The sequence below is a fragment of the Scyliorhinus canicula genome, chromosome 24 (genome assembly GCF_902713615.1).
Source record: "Scyliorhinus canicula chromosome 24, sScyCan1.1, whole genome shotgun sequence".
Taxonomy (NCBI): Eukaryota; Metazoa; Chordata; class Chondrichthyes; order Carcharhiniformes; family Scyliorhinidae; genus Scyliorhinus; species Scyliorhinus canicula.
The window spans coordinates 21,172,119-21,196,136 of record NC_052169.1 but is presented as its reverse complement, the minus strand read 5'-3'; the positions used below and the strand labels follow the sequence as shown (position 1 = coordinate 21,196,136).

The 24,018-nt window shown below is 50.1% G+C and overlaps 1 protein-coding gene across 1 annotated transcript in view; it reads left to right on the top strand.

Annotated features, from left to right (window-relative positions):
- sv2 (synaptic vesicle glycoprotein 2) overlaps positions 1 to 24,018 on the top strand; it is a 60,945-nt gene that overhangs the window by 17,420 nt on the left and 19,507 nt on the right. Inside the window, exons 3-4 of the mRNA XM_038784275.1 lie at positions 20,754 to 20,834; positions 20,971 to 21,009. Coding sequence (XP_038640203.1) covers positions 20,754 to 20,834; positions 20,971 to 21,009 — 120 coding nt within the window. The remainder of the gene's footprint in view (positions 1 to 20,753; positions 20,835 to 20,970; positions 21,010 to 24,018) is intronic.

The window sequence follows — 24,018 nt, the reverse complement described above, 5'->3', positions numbered from 1 at the left end:
GCTCCTCTTGAACCTTTGGGAAACATAGCCTGTTCATGAAGCTCTCCATCCCCCCTCTCCCCATCGGAGGTTCCGACCGGTACAGTTCCTCGTAGAAGTCCCTAAAGACCCCATTTACTTCTGTCCCCTTCTGCACTACATTCCCACCCCTATCCGTCACTCCACCAATTTCCCTAGCCGCATCTCACCTACGGAGCTGATGCGCCAACATCCTGCTCGCCGTCTCCCCATACTCATATTCCGCGCCCTGCGCCCTCCTCCACTGTGTCTCTGCCTTTCTGGTGGTCAACAAGTCAAATTTGGCCTGCAAACTACGCCGTTCCCCCAGCAACCCCTCCTCCGGTGCCTCCGCGTATCTCCTGTCCACATCCAGGAGCTCCCCCACCAGTCTCTCCCTCTCCTTCCTCTCCCTCATTTCCCTATGGGCCCGGATGGAGATCAGCTCCCCCCCGGATCACTGCTTTCAGAGCCTCCCAGACCATCCCCACCCGGACCTCCCCCGTGTCGTTGGTATCAAGATACCCCTCAATACTTCCCCGGACCCTCCTACACACCTCCTCATCAGCCAGCATCCCCACATCCAGGCGCCAGAGCGGGCGCTGGTCCCGCGCCTCCCCCATCTCCAGATCAACCCAGTGCGGAGCATGGTCTGAAATCGCTATGGCCAAATACTCGGCATCCTGCACCTTCGGGATCAATCCCCTGCTCAGGACGAAAAAATCTGTTCGGGAATAAACCCTATGAACATGAGAGAAAAAGGAATACTCCCGCGCTCTCGGCCTCCCAAACCTCCAGGGATCCACCCCTCCCATCTGGTCCATAAACCCCCTCAGCACTTTGGCCGCCGCCGGTCTCCTACCCGTCCTTTAACTGGACCGGTCCAGTGGGGGATCCAGCACTGTGTTAAAGTCTCCCCCCATGATCAGGCCCCCTGCCTCCAGGTCCGGGATGTGGCCCAACAAGTGCCTCATGAAGCCAGCATCATCCCAATTCGGGGCATATACATTAACCAGCACCACCTTCTCTCCCTGCAGCCTACCCTTCACCATAATATATCTGCCCTCCTTGTCCGACACCACCTCAGCCGCCTCGAACGCCACCCTCTTCCCCACCAGAATCGCCACCCCCCCGGTTCTTCACGTCCAATCCTGAGTGAAAAACCTGCCCCCCCCCCCCCCCCCCCCCCCCCCGCCGGCTAGCCATAGCTTATCGACTGCTCGCCCCAGGCCAGCTCGCCCCACCCGACCCGTTCCCCATGGCGATAACGCCTCTCCTCTACCCCCCCGGCCCACACCAGCCCCTTCCTGGCCATTCCAGCAGAAACCCGGTACCCCCCCCCCACCCACCCACCCTCCCCCACCACCCACCCCCACCCCACCACCGGGCTAGGACCCCTCCTAGCCGCGACGCACCCTCCATGGTACTTCCGTGAGTCAGCTGACTTCTGCTGACCCCGGCAGCTCCCGCCAAAACCCATTCCGCCCGGCATGGGGTCATCCCCCTCTTGCCACACCTCCTTGGCACCACTTCAGCGCGGGAAAGAAAACCAGTAGAGGCCACGCCCCCACCGCCAGCTCCGTCCCCCCTGCCCCGCAGCGCGGGAAACCAGAGGAAAGCCCGCACTTTCACACTGCCACACCCCACCCTTCTGACGCAGCTCACCAAAATCCAGTTTCACCCCAACCCCCAGCCCCGTACTGAAGAGAACATATAAAACACAAACCCCCAACATTCCCCACATACCCCATACCCAACAGACAGACCCACCCGGAAACAGAGCAAAAAGAAAACCAGCATAAAAAAGCACGTGTCAAAATTGAAGAACAGCAACAGAGAAAACAGCAACGGCCATAGTGTGTCCCCAGATCCTAGTTCGAGTCCAGTTTCTCCGCCTGTACAAAGGCCCACGCCTCCTCCGGGTACTCGAAGTAATGGTGCCGGTCCTTATATGTCACCCACAGACGCGCAGGCTGCAGCATTCCAAATCTGACCTGCCTGGCATGCAGCACCGCCTTCGTCCGGTTGAACCCGGCCCGCCGCTTTGCCACCTCCGCACTCCAGTCCTGGTAGATTCGCACTACCGAATTCTCCCACTTGCTGCTGCTCTCTTTCTTGGCCCAGCGCAGCACACACTCCCGGTCGCTGAATCGATGGAACCACACCAGCACCGCCCGCGGGGGTTCATTTGCCTTAGGCCTCCTGGCCATCACTCGATGAGCTCCCTCAAGCTCCAGGGGCAAATGGAAGGACCCCGCTCCCATCAACGAGCTCAACATCGTGGTCACATACGACGGGAGATCCGACCCCTCCAGCCCCTCCGCCAGGCCCAGGATCCTCAAATTATTTCGCCTCGTGCGAACGTCCAGCTCTTCCAAGCGGTCTTGCCACTTTTTGTGGAGTGCCTCGTGCAACTCCACTTTCCCCACGAGGACCACGGCCTCCTCCTCCCGCTCAGCGGCCTGCTGCTGCAACTCCCGAATGGACACCTCCTGGGCCGCCTGGGTCCCAAGCAGCTTGTTGGTAGTCGCATTCAGGGAGCCCAGCAACTCAGCCTTCAGCTCCGCAAAACAGCGCAGAAGAGAGCTTGCTGCTCCTGCGCCCACTTCCACCAGTCCTCTGGTGTTCCGCTGGCCGCCATTTTGTCCTTCTTCCCCCGCTTTTATTGGGGAGCTGCTGCAGCTTTTTCCTTTGCCCCACTCCGGGTGAGCACCATAAATTATGGGGAATGCTCCTCTAGACACCTTCCCCCACCGGGATTCATCGAGACAGCGCCGTTTGGGGCCCTCAAATCGGCCCAAAAGTCCTTAAGTAGCGGGAGCGGCCGAACGTGCGGCTTAGCTCCACATAGCCGCAACCGGAAGTCGATGCTACACTTACGCAAACGTTTTCTTCATACCTCTGGAGCCCAGCTCTGAGGTCCATGTTTGGGCCATGAAGTCAAGGGCTCACTGGCCCTGGTGGAACCCAAACCGAGCGTCAGTGAGCAGGTTATTGCTGGGTAAGTGCTGCTCGATAGCGCTGTCGAAGACCCCTTCCACCAATTTGCTGATGACCGAGAGCAGAATGATAGGGCAGTAATTGGCTGGGTTGGATTTGTCCTGCTTTTTGTGACAGGACATAGCGGGGCAATTTTCCACAGCATCTTATCGAAGCCGAGTCTTCAGTTCCTAGATCTGTTTGAAAGCTGTCCTGTTTAACACGGTGGCAGTGCACACATGATGGAGGGAATCCTCAATGTATTCCTTAATGCAGCACGGTAGCCCAGTGGTTAGAACTATTGCTTCACAGCTCCAGGGTCCCAGATTTGATTCCCGACTTGGATCACTGTCTGTGCGGAGTCTGCACGTTCTCCCTGTGAGTGCGTGGGTTTCCTCCAGGTGCTCCGGTTTCCTCCTACAAGTGACGAAAGACGTGCTGTTTGATAATTTGGACATTCTGAATTCTCCCTCAGTGTACCTGAACAGGCGCCGGAATGTGGCGACGAGGGGATTTTCACAGTAACTTAATTGCAGTGTTAATGTCAGCCTACTTGTGACAATCAAGATTATTATTATTATGCTGCTGGACGACTTCCGGCAGCGGCCATGTCGAATAGGTCGTGCACACAGCAGCTCCCGCCGAGATCGGACATTTGGGCCCTTAAACGGAGTGGTAGTGGCACTTCGGCGGTGATTCCCGGCGTGGCAGGAGACGCTGGAGAGGTTCCCCTCACTGCTGCATGGAGGGATCTAGGAGTGGGGCCGTGAAGGGAGCGATTGCAGGGAAGCGAGCGGAACGGGTCCATGCAGCGTGGGCCCAGTGGTTGAGGGAGCAGCAGGAGTTCCTAAGAAGCTGCTTCACAGAGCTGAAGACGGAGATGCTGGCACCTATGAAGGCCTCTATGGAAGGGATGGTGGAAACTCAGAAGGTACAGGAGAAGGCGATCAAAGAGGTGAAGAGAAAGGTATCTGACAACGAGGATGAGATCCTGGGCCTGGCGGTCAGGTTGGGGGTGCATGAGGCCCTGCACAAGAGATGGCAGGAGAGACTGGGGATGACCTCGAATATTGGTCTAGGAGACAAAACCTGAGAATTCCGGGCCTCCCTGAAGGTGCGGAGGGGACGCATTGACTGCAATGCTGGTGACGCTGATGGGCGCGGGGGCCTTCCCGCGGCCCTTGGAAGTGAACAGGGTGCACAGAGTCCTTGCGAGGAAGCCTAGGGCGAATGAACAACCGAGGGCGATGGTGATAAGGTTCCACCGCTTCACAGACAGGGAGCGTGTCTTGCGTTGGGCAAAGAAGGAGCAGAACAGTAAGTGGGAGAACTGCGAGATTCGTATATACCAGGACCTGGGAGCTGAATTGGCAACCCCCCTGTCCAGCTCATCACGTGGAACGTGAGGGGTCTGAACGGGCCGGTCAAAAGGGCCCGTGTGTTCTCGCATTTAAAAGGATTAAAGGCGGACGTGGCCATGCTACAGGAGACGCATTTAAAACTCGCTGACCAAACGAGATTAAGGAGGGGATGGGTGGGCCAAGTGTTCCATTCGGGGCTGGACTCGAAGACCAGTGGGGTGGCAATTCTGGTTAGCAAACGGGTGGCATGCGAGGCAGGGAGTATTGTGGCGGACAAGGGGGTCAGGTACATTATGGTGAGTGGCAAGCTGCAGGTGGCCTGGGTGGTGTTCGTGAACGTCTATGCCCCGAACTGGGACGACGTGGAATTCATGAGGCGCATGCTGGGAAAAATCCTGGACATGGAGTCAAGTAATTTGATCATGGAGTTGGGGGGGGGGGGGGGATTTTAACACAGTCCTGGATCCGGCACAGAACCAGTCTAAGTCCAGGTCGGGAAAGAGACCGGCGGCAGCCAGGGCCCTGTGGGAGTTCATGGATCAGATGGGGGGGGTGTGGACCCATGGAGATTCGCTCGGCCAAGGGCGAAGGAGTTCTCTTTTTTCTTCCACGTTCACCAAGTGTACCCTCAGATTGACTTTTTGTGTTGAGCAGAGCGTTAATCCTGAAGGTGGAGGGGGTCGAGTATTCGGCCATTGTGGTCGCGGACCATGCCCCGCACTGGGTGGGCTTGCAACCGGGGGCGGAGCGAGGGCAGCGCCCTCTCTGGAGACTGGATGTGGGACTGCTAGCGGATGAGAAGGTGTGTGGGCGGATAAGGAGGAGCATCCAGAACTATGTGACAACAAATGACACAGGGGAGGTAACTGCAACAATGATCTGGGAGGCTATGAAGGCAGTTATTAGAGGGCAGTTAATTTCTATTAGGTCCCACAGAGAGAAGAGGGCGGAGAGGGAGAGGCTGGTGGGAGAGATACTTAGTGGACAGGAAGTACACGGAGACCCCCGAGGAGGGGCTGCTAAAGGAGCGCCGGAGACTGCAGGCGGAGTTTGATCTGCTGACCACTGGGAAGGCGGAGGCACAGCTGAGGAAGGTGAAAGGGGCAGTCTACGAGTATGGGGAGAAAGCAAGGAGGATGCTGGCGCACCAACTTCGCAGGAGAGAGGCGGCCAGGGAGATCGGGGGAGTTAGGGATGAGGCAGGTAACACGGCCTAGAGAAGATCAATGAAGTCTTCAAGGAGTTTTATTGTAAACTGTACGAGTCAGAGCCCCTGGTAGGACGGGGAGGGATGGAGCAATTTATGGGCCAATTGACGTTCCCAAAGGTGGACGAGGATCTGGTGGAGGTACTGGGGACCCTGATTGAGTTGGAGCAGTTATTTAAGGGCCTAGATAGTATGCAGTCGGGCAAGGCCCCGGGACCGGACGGCTTCCCTGTAGAATTCTACAAGAAATTCTCGGAACTGCTGAGCCCACTACTGCTAAGAACCTTTAACGAGGCAAAGGAGAGAGGAACCCTCCCCCCAACGATGTTGCAGGCTTCGACCTCGCTCATCCTGAAGAGGGAGAAGGATTCACTTCAATGTGGGTCCTACAGGCCGATATCGCTCCTGAACGTGGATGCCAAACTGCTGGCTAACATTTTGGCTACTAGAATAGAGGACTGTGTCCCGGGAGTGATTGATGAGGATCAGACGGGTTTCGTCAAGGGCAGGCAATTGAATACAAATTTGAGGAGGCTCCTAAACATTATCATGATGCCCTCAGAAGGAGGAGACGCAGAAGTAGTGGCTGCAATGGGTGCAGAGAAAGCCTTTGACAGGGTGGAATGGGAGTACCTGTGTGAAATGTTAGGTAGGTTTGGATTTGGTGAGGGATTCATAGGGTGGGTCAAGCTACTGTATCAGGCCCCCGTAGCGAGTGTATCCACGAACCGGCTGAGTCGGCGTATTTTAGGCTGCACCAAGGGACGAGGCAGGGGTACCACCTATCCCCGCTACTATTTGCCCTGGCAATTGAGCCATTGGCCATAGCGCTGAGGACTTCAAGGAGCTGGTCCGGGAGGGAGAGGGGGGGGGGGGGGGGGGGGGGGGGGGAGGAGGAGCACCGGGTTTCCCTCTACGCAGACGACCTGCTCTTGTATATTTCGGACCTGCTAGAGGGCATGGGGGAGGTCATGCGGATCCTAAGGGACTTTGGGAGCTTCTCGGGGTACAAGTTGAACGTGGGGAAAAGTGAGCTATTTGCAATCCACGCTCGGGGTCAGGAGGAGAGACTGGGAGAGCTCCCGTTCAAGATGGGGGAGAGGAGCTTTCGTTACCTTAAGTATACAGGTGGCTAGAAACTGGGATGCCCTACGCAGGCTCAATCTATCTCGGCTTGTCGAGCTTGTAGGGAGACATTAAAAGGTGGGACGTGCTTCCACTTTCCCTGGCGGGAAGGGTGCAGACCGTGAAAATGAAGGTCCTCCCCAGATTCCTGTTCGTTTTCCAGTGCCTTCCCATCTTCATCCCCAAATCCTCCTTCAAGCGGGTGAACAGGATTATCACGAGATTTGTGTGGGCCAACAAGTTTTTAAAAAAACTGATTTTGGAGCGCAGTCGGGGTTTTGGGGTGGGGTGGGGGGCGCGCTTCCGAACTTCTGTAGCTACTATTGGGCGGCTAATGTAGCCATGATTAGGAAATGGGTAATGGAGGAGGGGTCGGCGTGGGGGCGGCTAGAGGCAGCGTCATGCAAAGGCACCAGCCTAGGGGCACTGGTAACAGCACCGCTGCTGTTCTCACCGGCACGATACACCACAAACCCGGTTGTGACGGTGGCACTGAGGGTCTGGGGTCAGTGGAGGAGGCACAGGAAGGAGGAGGGGGCCTCAGTTTGGACCCCGATACGGAACAATCATAGATTTGTTCCAGGCAAGATAGACGGGGGGGTTTCAAAGCTGGCATAAGGCAGGCATTAGAAGGTTGGGAGGCCTGTTCATAGTTGGGACTTTCCCTCGCTTGAAGGTGCTGAGGGGTAATTCAGCCTGCCCCCACCCCCTCACCGCGCTCGGGGGGGGGCCCCCGCCACCCGACTCGCCCCACCCATTCTTGCGCCAGCCCTCACTCTTGCCCCCCCCCCACTCTCACCCCTCCACCACCACTCTCACCCCCCCACCACCACTCTCGCCCCCCCACCACCACTCTCGCGCCCCCCCCCCCCATTCTCCCGCCCCCCCATTCTGGCCCCTTTTCTCTGCCCCACCCCCCAACTCTCTGCCACCAAACCCCCCCCCCCATTCTGGCCCCCACTCTTGGGGGGGGGGCCCCATTCTGGCCCCCACTCTCGGGGGGGGGGGGCCCACTCCGCTGTCATTCTCAGCCCGCACCCACTTCACCTCCCCACTCTTGGCCCCACCCTTATTCTCTCTCCCCCCCCCCACTCTCTCTCTCTCGATCCCCCCCCCCCCCCCCCCCCCCCCCCCCCCATTGCAGAGGTTCCAGCGGACTTGATGGTCATCATCACTTCCGCGGCCTGGAAGAAATTAGGATTGGTTTACTTTCAAGAACCAAATGAATGGGGAAAGTATTGGGGATGATACGGCTCCCCGAACAGGCGCCGGAATGTGGCGACTAGGGGCTTTTCACAGTAACTTAATTGAAGCCTACTCGTGACAATAAGCGATTTTCACTTTCGTATGTCAACCTGTGATCTGCTTTGTGTCAGCAAATAGGAAGGGGCTGTGAAGCATAGTGGTCAGCACTGTTGCTTCACAGCTTCCCCCCCCCCCCCCCCCCCCCCCCCCCCCGGGTGGAGTGCCACCTTATTGAGTGCCCCCACCAAGAGTTAACTTTGTTTCAAGGTGCTTACTACCCCACCTACACTCAAACCGCTGCCAGAGGTCAGGAGGACAACAACGGTTTTGTGTGAAAAATATGCTGCTTGTGTATTTTCACTTCCTTTCAAGACTGAGATGCCGAGTGATTAAATGGGCAACGATTAGCAAATTGGTTACTCTTTTAAAAGTATCATTGACAGAAATCCTGATTCAAGCACATCTATCTTGGCTGGAGTGTGTCTGGTTGTTCATCTCGAGAATCTGCATCGGTGCAAAATAGATTTTTCTTGCGTGTCATGTATTCCGTCCGGCTGGAGAGATGGCGGCTGCTGATAATTCAGGGCTTGCAATCCGAGAGTAGGGCGGCAGTGATGTGGCAGCTGACAGGGCTTCTTCAAGGTGCCTTCACTGTCTAGTCTGTATGTAAATCTAGTCGCAATTCATCTTCAAAGCTTGGCTATTTAAACCAGTCAGCAGATGGTGCTCACCTCACCCATCCAGAGCGCCAGCCCCTTTGGCACGACTCAGCCGCGATGAATAGCAGCTGATGCCTCATTCATTTTATGCTCTAATGGGCCATGAGGACCCCCATTATTGGGGCACTGGGCAGAGGGAAGTCAGGAAACACATTTTTTACATTCAAAGTTTAAATATTTCCCTGGTGGGCTGCGGATGTTGCGGGACCGTTGGAACTTTTCCAGACTCTCAATCGTAAAGTAGATTTGAGGAGCAAGGCCGGCCGTGACCTAATTGGACGGCAGCAGCATCAGCTTTGAGGGGCCGAACGGCCCTGTGCCGGTCGTGCGACCTCCAGCTCTCTCTCACCAATCAGCCCAGGTTAAGGTGCGAGAATATCCATCAAGTGATTCAGTTCAGACCCGAGGTAAACGACAAACCAGACAGCGCCTGACCACCAGAATCGCTAATAGCGCACGGCAGCACAGTGGTTAGCACTGTTGCTTCACAGCTCCAGGGTCCCAGGTTCCATTCCCGGCTTGGGTCACTCTCTGTGCGGAGCCTGCACGTTCTCCCCGTGTCTGCGTGGGTTTCCTCCGGGGGCTCCGATTTCCTCCCACAAGTCCCGAAAGACGTGCTGTTGGATAATTTGGACATTCTGAATTCTCCCTCCGTGTACCCGAACAGGCGCCGGAATGTGGCAACTAGGGGCTTTTCACAGTAACCTCGTGGCAGTGTTAATGTGAGCCTACTTGTGACAATAAAGATTATTATTATTAATAAGCAAGAACAAATTCTGCGGGAGGGCACAATTGGTAACGGCACTCGGCTTGCTTGAGCTTCTGTCAGAGTGCACTTTAAAATCTTACACTGAATAATTTGCAGAGCAGCAGGGGTTTAAAAAAAATTCATTCATAGGATGTTGGAGTCGCTGGCCACAGTCCCATTTATTGCCTCCACCTTGCACTGCTGCAGTCCATCTGGTGTAGGTACATCCCACACTGCTGTGAGGGAGGGAGTTCCAGGATATTGGCCAAATGACAGTGGAGGAACTTGTCCTCTTCCTAATTTCCCCCATGTACCGATGCCATATGTTTCCCATTGAACGTCCAACTTTTTAAGATTTGGTGTCCTTGTTCTTGTTCCTTACCCCTCAATAGTTTATCTGTATTTATTCATCATTTAAAATATCTTGATCAGATCAACTCTCACCCTTTTTATTCAAGGGTATACTATCAAAGTTTAAATGGCCCTCCTAATTAACCCCTCAAAGCCTTGGATAAGGGAGTTTTAGTCTCCCAAAAGCCCTGTGCTTCCATATCTAAACAATGCCATTATCCCGCCATTTTAAGGAGCAAAGAATTTAGTGAATAGGACTCCCTGTTTGTTCTTCTCTGCATGCATGGTTTACATGCAGTGACTCTGTGGTTATAGGTCTTTTCCAGATCTAGCATCTTGATGTATTGCTGCAAGCGGATGCTTGGCTTCCCAAGCTTTCATTCAAGCCTTGGATACGTTGGCTCAGCTGTGTAGCAGATACTTGGTGCAGTCCAACTACACGCCGAACAAAAACTCCAGCCGCAACAGAAGCTCAACGAAACACACATTGTTTCGGATAAGCTAGCAGAAGCTATTTCTACCACCAAAGTCATGAATCTTTGGCCTAGATTTTTGTGGGCTCGTGGAGACTCTTCCATTTGTCCAAAATGGCGGCAGGAACCCGGATCCGGAAGCGCTGCCCCCATTTCCGACAGATCCTATTGTCACTCAGGGAAACGGTGGGGGAGGGAGGCACTACATGGGGGAAACCTGAACTCAGCGGAACTATTTAAATTCCGTGTAGATCTCAAACGGATCCCATTTTCACTCGAGTGAGAGTCCACAATGAGAGAGTTACGATTTCTTTTAGAGTGGATGTATGTGCTCATAAAGGGCAGACGAGGACTGTGGAACTGTCAAGTTATTTAAATAGCCTGCCCTTTAAACATTGGGAAACATGCAGCCTTTCTGTGTCTGAGTAAAAAAAAGTTTGTTTGCAGTTTCAGTGGGTGTTTGTGACATAACCCTATATGCTATCATTATAGCATTATTACTGCTTAACTGCCTCCAGAACCTATTATCACAGTGGTGGACGATAAACTCCACAGTTTGATTGACAGCTCCAAGAGATTATTAAAGGATTAGCTGTCTTTGATATGGGGTTATGTATACGAATGTTTGTTTTCATAAGGGATTAATTATTTGAGGGATTTTAAATGCAATGAATACTTTCATGAGTGAGATTTTTTTCATTATGGTAAACTCTGTGATAGATACTTGGACCTTTATTTTATTTCATCTGAGCATGGCCCCTAATGCCTGCCTTTGGTGAATACTGGGTGAGTTGTCACGGAGGGTGTAAGGTTAAAGGGGGTGGGCGAGGGACATTAGTTGGCATGTGTTGACGTGACATTGGCATTGGGCTCTAAGGGTCGATGGGTGCGTTAATAAATTGGCATGTATTGTCGCTAAGATGGCATGAGTTGGCATGCATGGGCATGAGGGGGGAGGGGGGAAATGTTGAAGGGTGAGGGCCTAATATTTAACAAAACAACTGGGACAAAGTCGAAAAAACCAAGAGGGGCCTGTTAACCACCTCACCTCAGTGTTGGCAGCCCCTGTGGTTGTTTCTAATCTGTGTCCGGAGGTGGCAGGTCCAACTCTCCCGCACCTCTTCCTGGAGGCGAGTGTAGCAAGCCAGGTGATTTCCCGACTCTGAGCATCTGCGTCGGGAACAAAATAAAACATGCCCTAGTTTCCATTTTACGGGAAGGCATGAGGTTGCCAATGAAAGATTATTGCGGAGCCTTATAATTGGAGCTTTCTTTGAAAAAAAAATAAGCAGTCCCAAGGCTTTTTAGGCAAACAGCTGGAACTGCTGAACCAGCGCATCTCCCTTCTCCAACCATTAATAATTTTCAGGACCTTGCGCCCCAGATCTCTCGTATGAAGACAGTTGAGTGTATTACTTGGCAAACACTTTTTGAGAGCTTCCCTCAATTGATGGCGGCAATAGACATGTTTTTATGGTTGAGATATCCTTCGGGAGTGGAATTTCTCTCCTGAGCTCAGTTGCAGCAAGAAACTCCCGGGATGAATCAGAACTTTGCTGAAGAGATCAACCGTATCCACTGACTCATGATAGAGATGGGGACAGGAGACCTTTGGGGAGATGGTGGTGTTGTGGTGATGTCAGTAATCCAGAGGTAACCAGTAAATAAAGCCGATCTCAGCAATGATGGACGTGGCAACTTTCATCGATTGTCGTAAAAAACCCATCCCTATTGTCCTTCAGGGAAGGAAATCCGCCGTCCTTACCCGATCTGGCCTACACATGACTCCAGACCCACAGCAACGTGGTTGACTCTGAATTGCACCTCTGAAATGGCCTAGTAAGCCACTCAGTTTCAAGGGCAATTGGATTGCGTGTTGGATTTGGCAGCCATTTCAGAACCCATGGAACGGGAGTGGAAGCAAGTCACCCTCGGTCCCCAGGGACTGCCGAAGAAGAGGTGGGAGGAAATGGGTATAGAGCAGAAGCACGATGGAGCAATCGATTTGAACCAAAGAGGAGCTCTAGCTCTAATGCACTTCCAGACCATGGGACAGAGCAAGGCAATAAATATAGTCAGTCAGCACTGTATTGAATGTTCAATGATTGCACTCTCACCTATGAGGAAGGTGGGAGGTTCCAATTCCATTCCAGAGAATGGAAGGTGAAATCCAGGCTGACATTCCGATGTAATACGAAGACATTAAACCTGGGCCTCGTCTGTCTTCTCGGATAGACCGTACCAGCCTCCCCGGACAGGCGCCGGAATGTGGCGACTAGGGGCTTTTCACAGTAACTTCATTGAAGCCTACTCGTGACAATAAAGCGATTTTCATTTTTCATTTTCATTTTCATAGACGTTAAAAGTTTTGACGAGCAGAGGAATTCTCTTGTGTCCTGGCAAGTATTTACCACCACAACCCAACATCACTAAAAACGGCATCTCATTGCTGCTTGTGGGAGCTTGCTGTGCACAAATTGATTGTTGAGTTTCCTACATTGAAACAGTAATGGCACTTCAAAAGTAGCTCATCGTCGCTAAGTACGAGGTTGTACATTTTAGTCGGAAGAATAGAGAGGTCACTCATTCCTTGGGAAGTACGAGTCGAAGGACGAAGGCATCTCTGCGTGCAAACATGTCAATTGCTACAGGTTGCACGGCAGGTTAGGAAGACCATAAGGAAATCTAAACAAGCGCTAGACTATTTCTAGAGGGTTAAAATTGAAATATCGTGAAGTTATGCTGAACTTGTCTCAAACCATCAGTTTAGACCGCTCTTTGAATCCACCGTTCAGTTCTGGCCGCCCTCTTCCAAAAAGGGAATGAAGGCAGAGAGGATTTGCACAAGATTGACTCCAGAAACGCGTTGGGGTACAAATCAGCAAAGGACTGACAGGCCGGGCATCTTTTCTCTTTTTTTAGAAAAAAGGCTTGAGTGATGGCCTGATAGGGCTCTTTATAATGATGAAAGGTTTTAGTAGACGGGTACAGGAAGAATGTTTCTTCTTGTGAGGAAGAGGCCATCGATATAAGAGAGTTGCCACGAAATCCAATCGGGAATTCAGAAGAAACCTCCCGACCCAAAGAGTGGTGAGACTGTGGAACTCGCTCCTGCAGGCAGTGGTTGAAGTCCATAGCTTCGGAGTATTTAAGGGGAAACTGAACAAGCAGATGAGGCAGAAGGAAATAGAGGGTTACGATGGTAAATGTAGGTGGGAAAAGATTGGAGAGGGCTTGAGTGGAGCATAAACACCAGCATGGACTGTTTGGGCCGAATGGCCTCTTTTCTATACTGCATGTATATTCTATTAAAGTACTTGGGGACATCCTGAATTGTGATATGAATAGGTTCTTTCCTTTTTTTCCGCCTTATTAATGCACTATTTTACTGGGAGGACGGAAGGGCAGGTGATCCCACTCCTCAATGGGTGATCCTGCTATTAAACTGGTCCCCTGCGTGTCTCTGTCATTTGCTGGCTTCAAGTTGAGGTACACAGCAACAGCAATCGCCATGAATCGCTTCACTGTTCACACTCACCGCTGATTGGTCAGGGCACTTTGCAGGGTCGACTCTGTGAGGGGGAGTTGCACAGAATGTGGAAGTGACGGGTTTCTCTTTGTGTGCCAGCCTTCTGGGACTCAACCATTGGGATGGCGCCTTGAGCTTTGTCTTTTCGGTTGTGGAAGGAAAACGAGCCTTTCTTTTGGCATTGACACACCCCTGAGCACGTTGCGTCCATTGAAGACCACTTTTTGAAGGTTGGCTGCTGCTGTATTGCACAAAACTAGTTAAGAATAGTCATTTCTCCCTAATAGCAATGTAAAATTAAACAAAAAAGAATTACATTTATAATAATAATCTTTATTGTCACAAGAGGGCTGACATAAACGCTACACTGTGAAAATCCCCAAGTTGCCACAATCCGGCACCTGTTCGGGTACACGGAGGGAGAATTCGGAATGTCCAAATTACCTAACAGCGCGTCTTTCGGGTCTTGTGGGAGGAAACCGGAGCACGCGGAGGAAACACACAGATACGGGGGGGACGTGCAGACTCTGCGCAGACAGGGACCCAAGCCGGGAATCGAACCTGGGACCCTGGCACTGCAAAGCCATAGTGCTAACCACTGTGCTACCGGTATATAGCACTTTTCACAAACACAGTGCGTTACATCAATTAAGTATTTTAAGAGATTCTTCATGTACACCCGCCGACCTCGGGTCGACACCTCTGAGGCTGCAGCACTCTCGTTGTACTACGTCTGGAGTGTCAGCCAACGTTTTGTTTTAGTCTCTGTACCAAACGATGGGTGGTTCCCAGCGGATTTGACCGATGGTGTTCAGTGCAGCTGTCCGATGTCTGTAGCACTCTCACCCAAATGGGCAACCCTTTTTTAAAAAAAAATAATTTTTATTAAGGTTTTCACAAAATATAAACAACAAAACAATATTAACAGAATAACCATGGTAAAAACCCAAGAACAACACCCACTCCCCTACAAAAGCAACTACTAAATCGAAAACAAGACCCCCCCCCCCCACCCCCGGGGTTGCTGCTGCTGGCCTATTTCCCTACTGTTCCGCCAGGAAGTCCAGGAAAGGCTGCCACCGCCTAAAGAACCCCTGTACTGATCCCCTCAGGGCAAATTTCACCTTCTCCAATTTGATGAACCCCGCCATATCATTGATCCAGGCCTCCACGCTTGGGGGCCTCGCATCCTTCCATTGAAGCAAGATCCTCCGCCGGGCTACTAGGGACGCAAAGGCCAGAACACCGGCCTCTTTCGCCTCCTGCACTCCCGGCTCCACTGCAACCCCAAAAATTGCGAGTCCCCAGCCTGGCTTGACCCTGGATCCCACCACCCTTGACACCGTCCTTGCTACCCCCTTCCAAAACTCCCCCACCACTGGGCATGCCCAAAACATATGGGCGTGGTTCGCTGGGCTCCCTGAGCACCTAGCACACCTATCTTCGCCCCCGAAAAACCTACACATCCTCGTCCCAGTCATGTGGGCCCTATGCAGCACCTTGAACTGTATGAGGCTAAGCCATGCACAGGAAGAGGACGAATTTACCCGTTCCAGGATATCCGCCCACGTCCCCTCCTCAGTCTCCTCACCCAGCTCCTCCTCCCATTTACCCTTCAGCTCCTCCACCGAGGCCTAGTCTACCTCCTGCATTACGCGGTATACGTCCAAAATCCTCCCTCCTCCAACCCAGACCCCGAGAGCACCCTGTCCCGTACCCCACATGGGGGCAGCAGAGGGAACCCCTCCACATGTCGCCTGGCAAACGGCCTAACCTGCATGTACCTAAACATGTTCCCCGGGGGAGCCCAAACTTCCCCTCTAACTCCCCCAGGCTCGCGAACCTCCCATCCACAAACAGGTCCCTCAGCCTCCTAATACCTAAATGGGCAATCTTTTACTTGTACTCGCAGCTCGAGTTACTTCATCATAGTCTTGTTTTACTGGCGTGCTGCTCTCCATGTTTCAGTGTTGGCTGTCATTATAATAGCAGAATTTTACCATCTCTGATGGGCGAAACCAAGCTTGCGCATGAGACGATTATTTGTAAGCGAAAAATGTACATTTGAGTGATCAGAGTAAATGTTATTTAGTTGGCTGCCTTTGCCATGAGATCGGCACTTTCACATGGAGTGCGATGAGTCAGTCCTGACTCATGAATATTTGACAACCCCATGCTAACTTGCCAAATCCTCCCGTTGTTCCTTCAAAGTCAACCGTTTTCACGAGTCAGTTGTTCTGATTAACACCTTCATTCCCGGTCTTCTCCCCATGAATTCATTCATGTTGGAATAGAGCAGCATTGCAGTGGCGCAAAGAATTAGATTCACAACAATTTGTCTTTCGCCTAATAAAACATCACAAAACACCGATGTATTCTCGGGCAGAAATAGCATTAACCCAAAGAAGGAGCCATCACACAAGTGACTACTTATTCATTCATGGGATGTGGGCGGCACTGGGCTGGGCCAGCATTTGGTGCCCATCCCTAATTGCCCTTGAATTGAGTGGCTTGCGATGCCATTACAGAATGACATGAAGAGTCACCCACATTCCGGACCGGCCTTCCCGAACAGGCGCCGGAATGTGGCGACTAGGGACTTTTCACAGTAACTTCATTGAAGCCTACTTGTGACAATAAGCGATTATTATTCTAATTATTATTATTATTATTATTATTGTGGTTCTGGAGTCACATGTAGGCCAGGCCAGATACTCCAGGTGTGGCCTCACTAACACCGTATACAATTGCAGCATAACCTCCCTAGTCTTAAACTCCATCCCTCTAGCAATGAAGGACAAAACTCCATTTGCCTTCTTAATTACCTGTTGCACCTCTAAACCAACTTTTTGCAACTCATGCACTAGCGCACCCAGGTCTCTCTGCACAGCAGCATGTTTTAATATTTTATCATTTGAATAATAATCCCTTTTGCTGTTATTCCTACCAAAATGGATAACCTCACATTTGTCAACATTGTATTCCATCTGCCACTTCCTAGCCCATTCACTTAACCTATCCAAATCCCTCTGCAGACTTCCAGTATCCTCTGCACTTTTTGCTTTACCACTCATCTTAGTGTCGCCTGCAAACTTGGACACATTGCCCTTGGTCCCCAACTCCAAATCATCTATGTAAATTGTGAACAATTGTGGGCCCAACACTGATCCCTGAGGGACACCACTAGCTACTGATTGCCAACCAGAGAAACACCCATTAATCCCCACTCTTTTGCTTTCTATTAATTAACCAATCTTCTATCCACGCTACTACTTTACCGTTAATGCCATACATCTTTGATCTTTATCTTATGCAGCAACCTTTTGTGTGGCACCTTGTCAAAGGCTTTCTGGAAATCCAGATATACCACATCCATTGGCTCCCCGTTATCCACTGCACTGGTAATGTCCTCAAAACATTCCAATAAATTAGTTAGGCATGACCTGCCCTTTATGAACCCATGCTGCGTCTGCCCAATGGGACAATTTCCATCCAGATGCCTCGCTATTTTTTCCTTGATGATAGATTCCAGCATCTTCCCTACTACCAAAGTTAAGCTCACTGGCCTATAATTACCCGCTTTGTGCCTACCTCCTTTTTTAAACAGTGGTGTCACGTTTGCTAATTTCCAATCCGCCGGGACCACCCCAGGGTCTAGTGAATTTTGGTAAATTATCACTAGTGCATTCGCAATTTCCCTAGCCATCTCTTTTAGCACTCTGGCATGCATTCCATCAGGTCCAGGAGACTTGTCTACCTTTAGCCCCATTAGCTTGCCCATCACTACCTCCTTAGTGATAACAATCATCTCCAGGTCCTCTCCTGTCATAGCCTCATTTATATCAGTCACTGGCATGTTATTTGTGTCTTCCACTGTGAAGACCGATCCAAATTAGTTGAGTTCCTCAGCCATTTCCTCATCTCCCATTATTACATCTTCCTTCTCATCCTCTAAAGGACCAATATTTACCTTAGCCACTCTTTTTTATTTTATATATTTGTAGAAACTTTTACTATCTGTTTTTATATTCTGAGCAAATTTACTCTCATAATCTATTTTACTCTTCTTTATAGCTTTTTTTAGTAGCTTTCTGTTGCCCCCTAAAGATTTCCCAGTCCTCTAGTCTCCCACTAATCTTTGCCACTTTGTATGCTTTTCCCTTCAATTTGATACTTATTTCCTTAGATATCCACGGTCGATTTTCCCTCTTTCTACTGTCCTTCCTTTTTGTTGGTATAAACCTTTGCTGAGCACTGTGAAAAATCGCTTGGAAGGTTCTCCACTGTTCCTCAGCTGTTTCACAATAAAGTATTTGCTCCCAGTCTACCTTAGCTAGCTCTTCTCTCATCCCATTGTAATCTCCTTTGTTTAAGCACAAAACACTAGTGTTTCATTTTACCTTCTCACCGTCCATCTATATTTTAAATTCCACCATATTGTGATCGCTCCTTCCGAGAGGATCCCTAACTATGAGATCATTAATCAATCCTGTCTCATTACACAGGACCAGATCTAGGACCGCTTGTTCCCTCGTAGGTTCCATTGCATACTGTTCTAGGTAACTATCGCGGATACATTCTATAAACTCCTCTTCAAGGCTGCCTTGACCGACCTGGTTAAACCAATTAACATGTAGATTTAAATCCCCCATGATAACTGCTGTACCATTTCTACATGCTTCAGTTATTTCTTTGTTTATTGCCTGCCCCACCATAATGTTACTATTTGGTGGCCTATAGACTACTCCTATCAGTGACTTTTTCGCCTTACTAGTCCTGATTTCCACCCAAATGGATTCAACATTATCCTCCATAGCACCAATGTCATACCGTACTATTGCCCGGATGTCATCCTTAAGTAACAGAGCTATACCACCTCCCTTACCATCCACTCTGTCCTTCCGAATAGTTTGATACCCGTGGATATTTAACTCCCAGTCGTGACCATCCTTTAACCATGTTTCAGTAATGGCCATTAAATCATAGCCATTCACGATGATTCGCGCCATCAATTTATTTACCTTATTCCGAACACTACGAGCATTCAGGTAAAGTACACTTATGTTGGCTTTTATACCTCTGTTTTGAATCTTAACACCTCGATCAGTAACCCCTCCTAAGTTATATTTCCTCTTAACTTTTCTCCTAATTTTCCTTGTCGTTGAACCCATATCTTCATGTAACAACCTGCCGCGTCGCTTACCATTTATGTTTTTACTTCCCGTTTTATTCCTTTTAGTATTACTGGGCCTATTCACTGAACTCCCCTCAGTCACTGTACCTTTTACTGTCACCCTTTTTGATTTTTGACTATGGCTTCTCTGCCTTACACTTTCCTCCTTACTGCCTTTTGTTTCTGTCCCTGTTTTACTACCATCCGACTTCCTGCATCGGTTCCCATCCCCCTGCCACATTAGTTCAAACCCTCCCCAACAGCTCTAGCAAACACCCCCCCAGGACATCGGTTCCAGTCCTGCCCAGGTGCAGACCGTCCAATTTGTACTGGTCCCACCTCTCCCAGAACCGGTCCCAATGCCCCAGGAATTTGAATCCCTCCCTCTTGCACCATCTCTCGAGCCACTCATTCATCCTATCTATCCTGACATTCCTACTCTGACTAGCTCGTGGCACTGGTAGCAATCCTGAGATTACTACCTTTGAGGTCCTACTTTTTAGTTTAACTCCTAACTCCCTGAATTCAGCTTGTAGGACCTCGTCCTGTTTTTTACCTATATCGTTGGTGCCGATGTGCACCACGACAGCTGACTGTTCACCCTCCCCCCCCAGAATGTCCTGCAGCCGCTCCGAGACATCCTTGACCCTTGCCCCAGGGAGGCAACATATCATCCTGGAGTCTCGCTTGCGTCCGCAGAACCGCCTGTCTATTCCCCTTACCATTGAGTCCCCTATCACTATAGCCCTGCCATTCTTCTCACAGCAGAGCCAGCCACGGTGCCATGAACCTGGCTGCTGCTGCCTTCCCCTGGTGAGCCATCTCCCTCAACAGTATCCAAAGCGGTATATCTGTTTTGCAGGGAGATGACCGCAGGGGACACCTGCACTGCCTTCCTACTCTTGCTCTGTCTTTTGGTCACCCATTTCTATCTCCCTCAGTAACTTTCACCTGCTGTGTGACCAAGTCGCTAAACGTGCTATCCACGACCTCCTCAGCATCGCGGATGCTCCAAAGTGAGTCCATCCGCAGCTCTGGAGCCGGCAAGCGGTCTAACAGGAGCTGCAACTGGACACACTTCTTGCACGTGAAGGAGCCAGGGACAGTGGATGTGTCCCTGAGCTCCCACATTGCACGTGACAGTCGGCAATGGTCTCATGGTCGTCATTATAATAATAATCTTTATTGTCACAAGTAGGCTTGCATTGCAATGAAGTTACTGTGAAAAGCCCCTAGTCGCCACACTCCGGCGCCTGTTCGGGTACACAGAGGAAGAACTCAGAATGTCCAATTCACCTAACAGCAAGTCTTTTGGGACTTGTGGGAGGAAACCGGAGCACCCAGAGGAAACCCACGCAGACACGGGGAGAACGTGTAGACTCCGCACAAACAGTGACCCAGCTGGGAATCGAATCTGGGTCCCTGGCACTGTGAAGCCACAGTGCTAACCACTGTGCTATCGTAGATTTTCATTCCAGATTATATTTTTAGCGAATTCACATTTCACCATCTGCAATGGTGGGATTCGAACCTAGTCCAGACCATTATCTGGGTCTCTGGATTACTATCCAGCGACAATATCACTACGCCTCTGCCTCTCCCTTATCTTGGTCAATGTCGAGTTTTATTTCAATGCTCATGTGACAAGCCTGTGGGAGCTCTATCATATTAAAGATGCTTTACGAGCTGAACACCTTATTGACTGGGTTAGTTATTGCTGCTGAAGCTCTGAGTGTCGGGAGTCCCTGCCAGAGAGCAGGGGCTAGAGGTGGAGGCGTGTTATTTGGGAATTTTGGTAGTTTGGAATTAATCTAATGAACCAACTGCTTTGATTTACCTCATTCAGGCCGGTCGGGAGGAGGATGCTCTCCGAGTTTTCCAACGCATGTTTTACTGGAATAACCGTGGGACAACTCGCTCCTTCGCAGTAAGTGACCAGCAGTTCTCGCTATCAGCGGTCTACTTCCTGCAGCTTGATTCATGTTAACACTGGCCTGTGCACTTTCTCTGCATTAATACTCTGCGTCTCTCTCTTTCCATTGCTATTTTTATCTTTTGCTCAGACGTTAATGACTCTGCAGGATTCTGATCTCTTGCCAAAGGTAAGCTCTAAAGCTTTTGCCGTTACCAATTATGCCAGAGGGCCCGGAAACCTTTGTGACAGATTTGGGTTGCACCGTGCATTCAGCATTGTGCGCGCTCTGCGCTCTCAGCATCGATGGGAACTCCTGTTTTGTGAACAAACGTGTTGGAGCCAAAGTACAAAACACTGTGATTCAGTTAATTCAGGCTTTCGTGTAGGTAGGAATTGGGGTCTTGGTGGTGACAAGGCCCAATGATGGGGTGGTGACGAAGCTTTGCCTTGGAATTTGCTTTGAAAATATTGGAGCCTGGGAGTTAGATGCTGAATGTGTCCGAGCAAGTGAAGCAAATCGGAGGGTACGTTTCCTTGCACATCTGCTAGAAGCTGGTAGAAGGCTGATCACTGACACTATTGTTTTGGGAAGTTCACTAAAAGGCCTATTATGGAATTAAAATGGAGTATTGTTGTCCAAGGGTTTCCAGTCTTGCACTCCTCGGGACACACACAAAAATACCAAATTTCAAAGGGAACAATTTATAATGCATAAGAAAAGGAGTGCTGATTGGTTAGCATATCGCATTGAGATGAAGCCCGGCAAAGCTATTGGCCCCCAATATTCAAAACAGAAGTGCCTGGACATGTTCTTTTTGTCTGCAGAGGACCGGTCCATGCACATGAGTGTAGCAAATATGAGTGAGCTCGTTAAATAACTTAATTAAATATCAAGGAGAACCTAGTTGTAATAATAATTGACTGAGCACTTGCAGCAATGTGTGTACAGTATTCTGGGCATATTAATACGGGTCTAGATTATCAGGGCAAGATTATGCTGAATTTATACAAGATACTAGTTACACTTCAGAATATTGTGCACAGTTCTGGGCCACACTATAGGAAGGATGTGAAAGCATTGGAGAGGGCGCAGAAGAGGTTTACAAAGATGGCTCCAGGGATGAGAAACTTCAGTTGTGAGGGTAGATTGGAGAGGTTGGGACTGTTCTCCTTGGAGAGAAGAAGGCTAAGAGGAGATTTGATAGAGATGTTCAAAATCACAAGGGGGCTGGACAGAGTAGATCGGGAGAAACTGTTCCCGCTTGTAAGAGTATCGAAACGAGAGGGTACAGATTTAAAGTGATTTGCAAAAGAAGCAAATGTGATGTGAGAATTTTTTTTTTCCCACACAGCGAGGGGTTGGGGTCTGGTATGCACGGCCTGGAAGTGTGGTGAAGGCTGATAACAGACCCTATTGTTTTGGAAAGTTCACTAAAATATCTATTATGGAATTAAAAGGGAAGCACGGTAGCATTGTAGATAGCACAATCGCTTCACAGCTCCAGGGTCCCAGGTTCGATTCCGGCTTGGGTGACTGTCTGTGCGGAGTCTGCACATCCTCCCCGTGTGTGCGTGGGTTTCCTCCGGGTGCTCCGGTTTCCTCCCAAAGATGTGCGGGTTAGGTGGATTGGCCATGATAAATTGCCCTTAGTATCCAAAATTGCCCTTAGTGTTGGGTGGGGTTACTGAGTTATGGGGATAGGGTGGAGGTGTTGACCTTGGGTAGGGGGTAGGGTGCTCTTTCCAAGAGCCGGTGCAGACTCGATGGCCTCCTTCTGCACCGTAAGCTCTATGTAAATATGTAAAAATGGAGTATTGTTGTCCAAGGGTTTCCAGTCTTACACTCCTCGGGATACACACAAGAATACCAAATTTCAAAGGGAACAATTTGTACTGCATGAGGAAAGGAGTGCTGATAAACAACGTGCAGGTGCCTGGGGATAAGGTTGGGGAATAGCACTAAGTCATGATGCTCGTTTGGAGAGCTGGTGCAGACAGAATGGGCCGATTGGCCTCTTCCTGCACCGTAATAATTCAGTGATTCTGTGTCATGGTGTTGACATGTAGTTGAAAATATTGGGATGCAAAGGCAAATCCCTGGAACAGAAATGCAGCAGTGTTACTGACAGCAAATGGATTAGTGACTCATAATCATGGGCAGGTGTTTCCTGCCCAACTGTGGGATGTACAATGTATCAAGATAATCAGTAAAATCGAGAGGATTTAGATTAAGTATTAACTTGAAAGGTAAAGGCTTATAGTGTAGCCAGCAAGAGTAATGAAGTCTGGGAGAATTGTAAAAGCCAACAAAGGATGACCAAAAAAATGATAAAGGGAGTAAACAGAAACGAGGGTATCAAAGCAAGAAATGGCGAAGGCCATACTACCTGCTTTTGTAAGTATGCAAAGAGGAAGGCGGCAGTGAAAGCATACTTGGGTCATTAGAGGCAGAAACAAGAGAGTTGATGAAGGGGTGTAAGGATTGCTTGGCAATCCGTTATTTACAACCTGTTTAGTTGAAGGGACAGAGTGTAACGTATCCAAGTTTCCTGATAATTAAGTTGTGCAGACAGAGGCATATGGGTAAGTGGAGTGGGCAGGAAGATGGCGAGTAATGTGGGGAGGTGTGAAGTTCTTCACCTTGGTAAGAAGATGAGAAAAGCAGAAGATTATTAAAGTTGATGTTGAGAGTAAGTTGGAACACAAAGGTAACATTCGGTTTAACAAATGGACAAGAAGGCAAATGATATGTTTGCCTTTATAGCAAGAGGATTTGCAGTATAAAGGAGTCCTGACTGCAGTTGGGCACGTCTTCAGTGAGCCAACTTTGAACGATTCCTCGCACTCCTCCTCCTCTGTCTCTCTTGCTCGCATGCTGTTTCCCACATTCTCTCACTCTTATTTTTTTGTGTGTGTTTTTTTTCTTGAACTTTTTCCAATTAAGGGACAATTTAGCGTGGCCAATCCACCTACCCTGCGCATCTTTGGGTTGTGGGCTGGGACCCAGGCAGACACGGAGAATGTGCAAACTCCACACGGACAGTGACCTAAAGCCGGGATCGAACCTGGAACCTTGACGCATTGAGGCAGCAATGCTCTCCCTCCCCCTCTCTCTCTACCCCCTTCACTCTCCCCCTTCTCTTTCTCTCTCTCTCTCTCTCTTTCTCTCTCTCTTTCTCTCTCTCTTTCTCTCTCT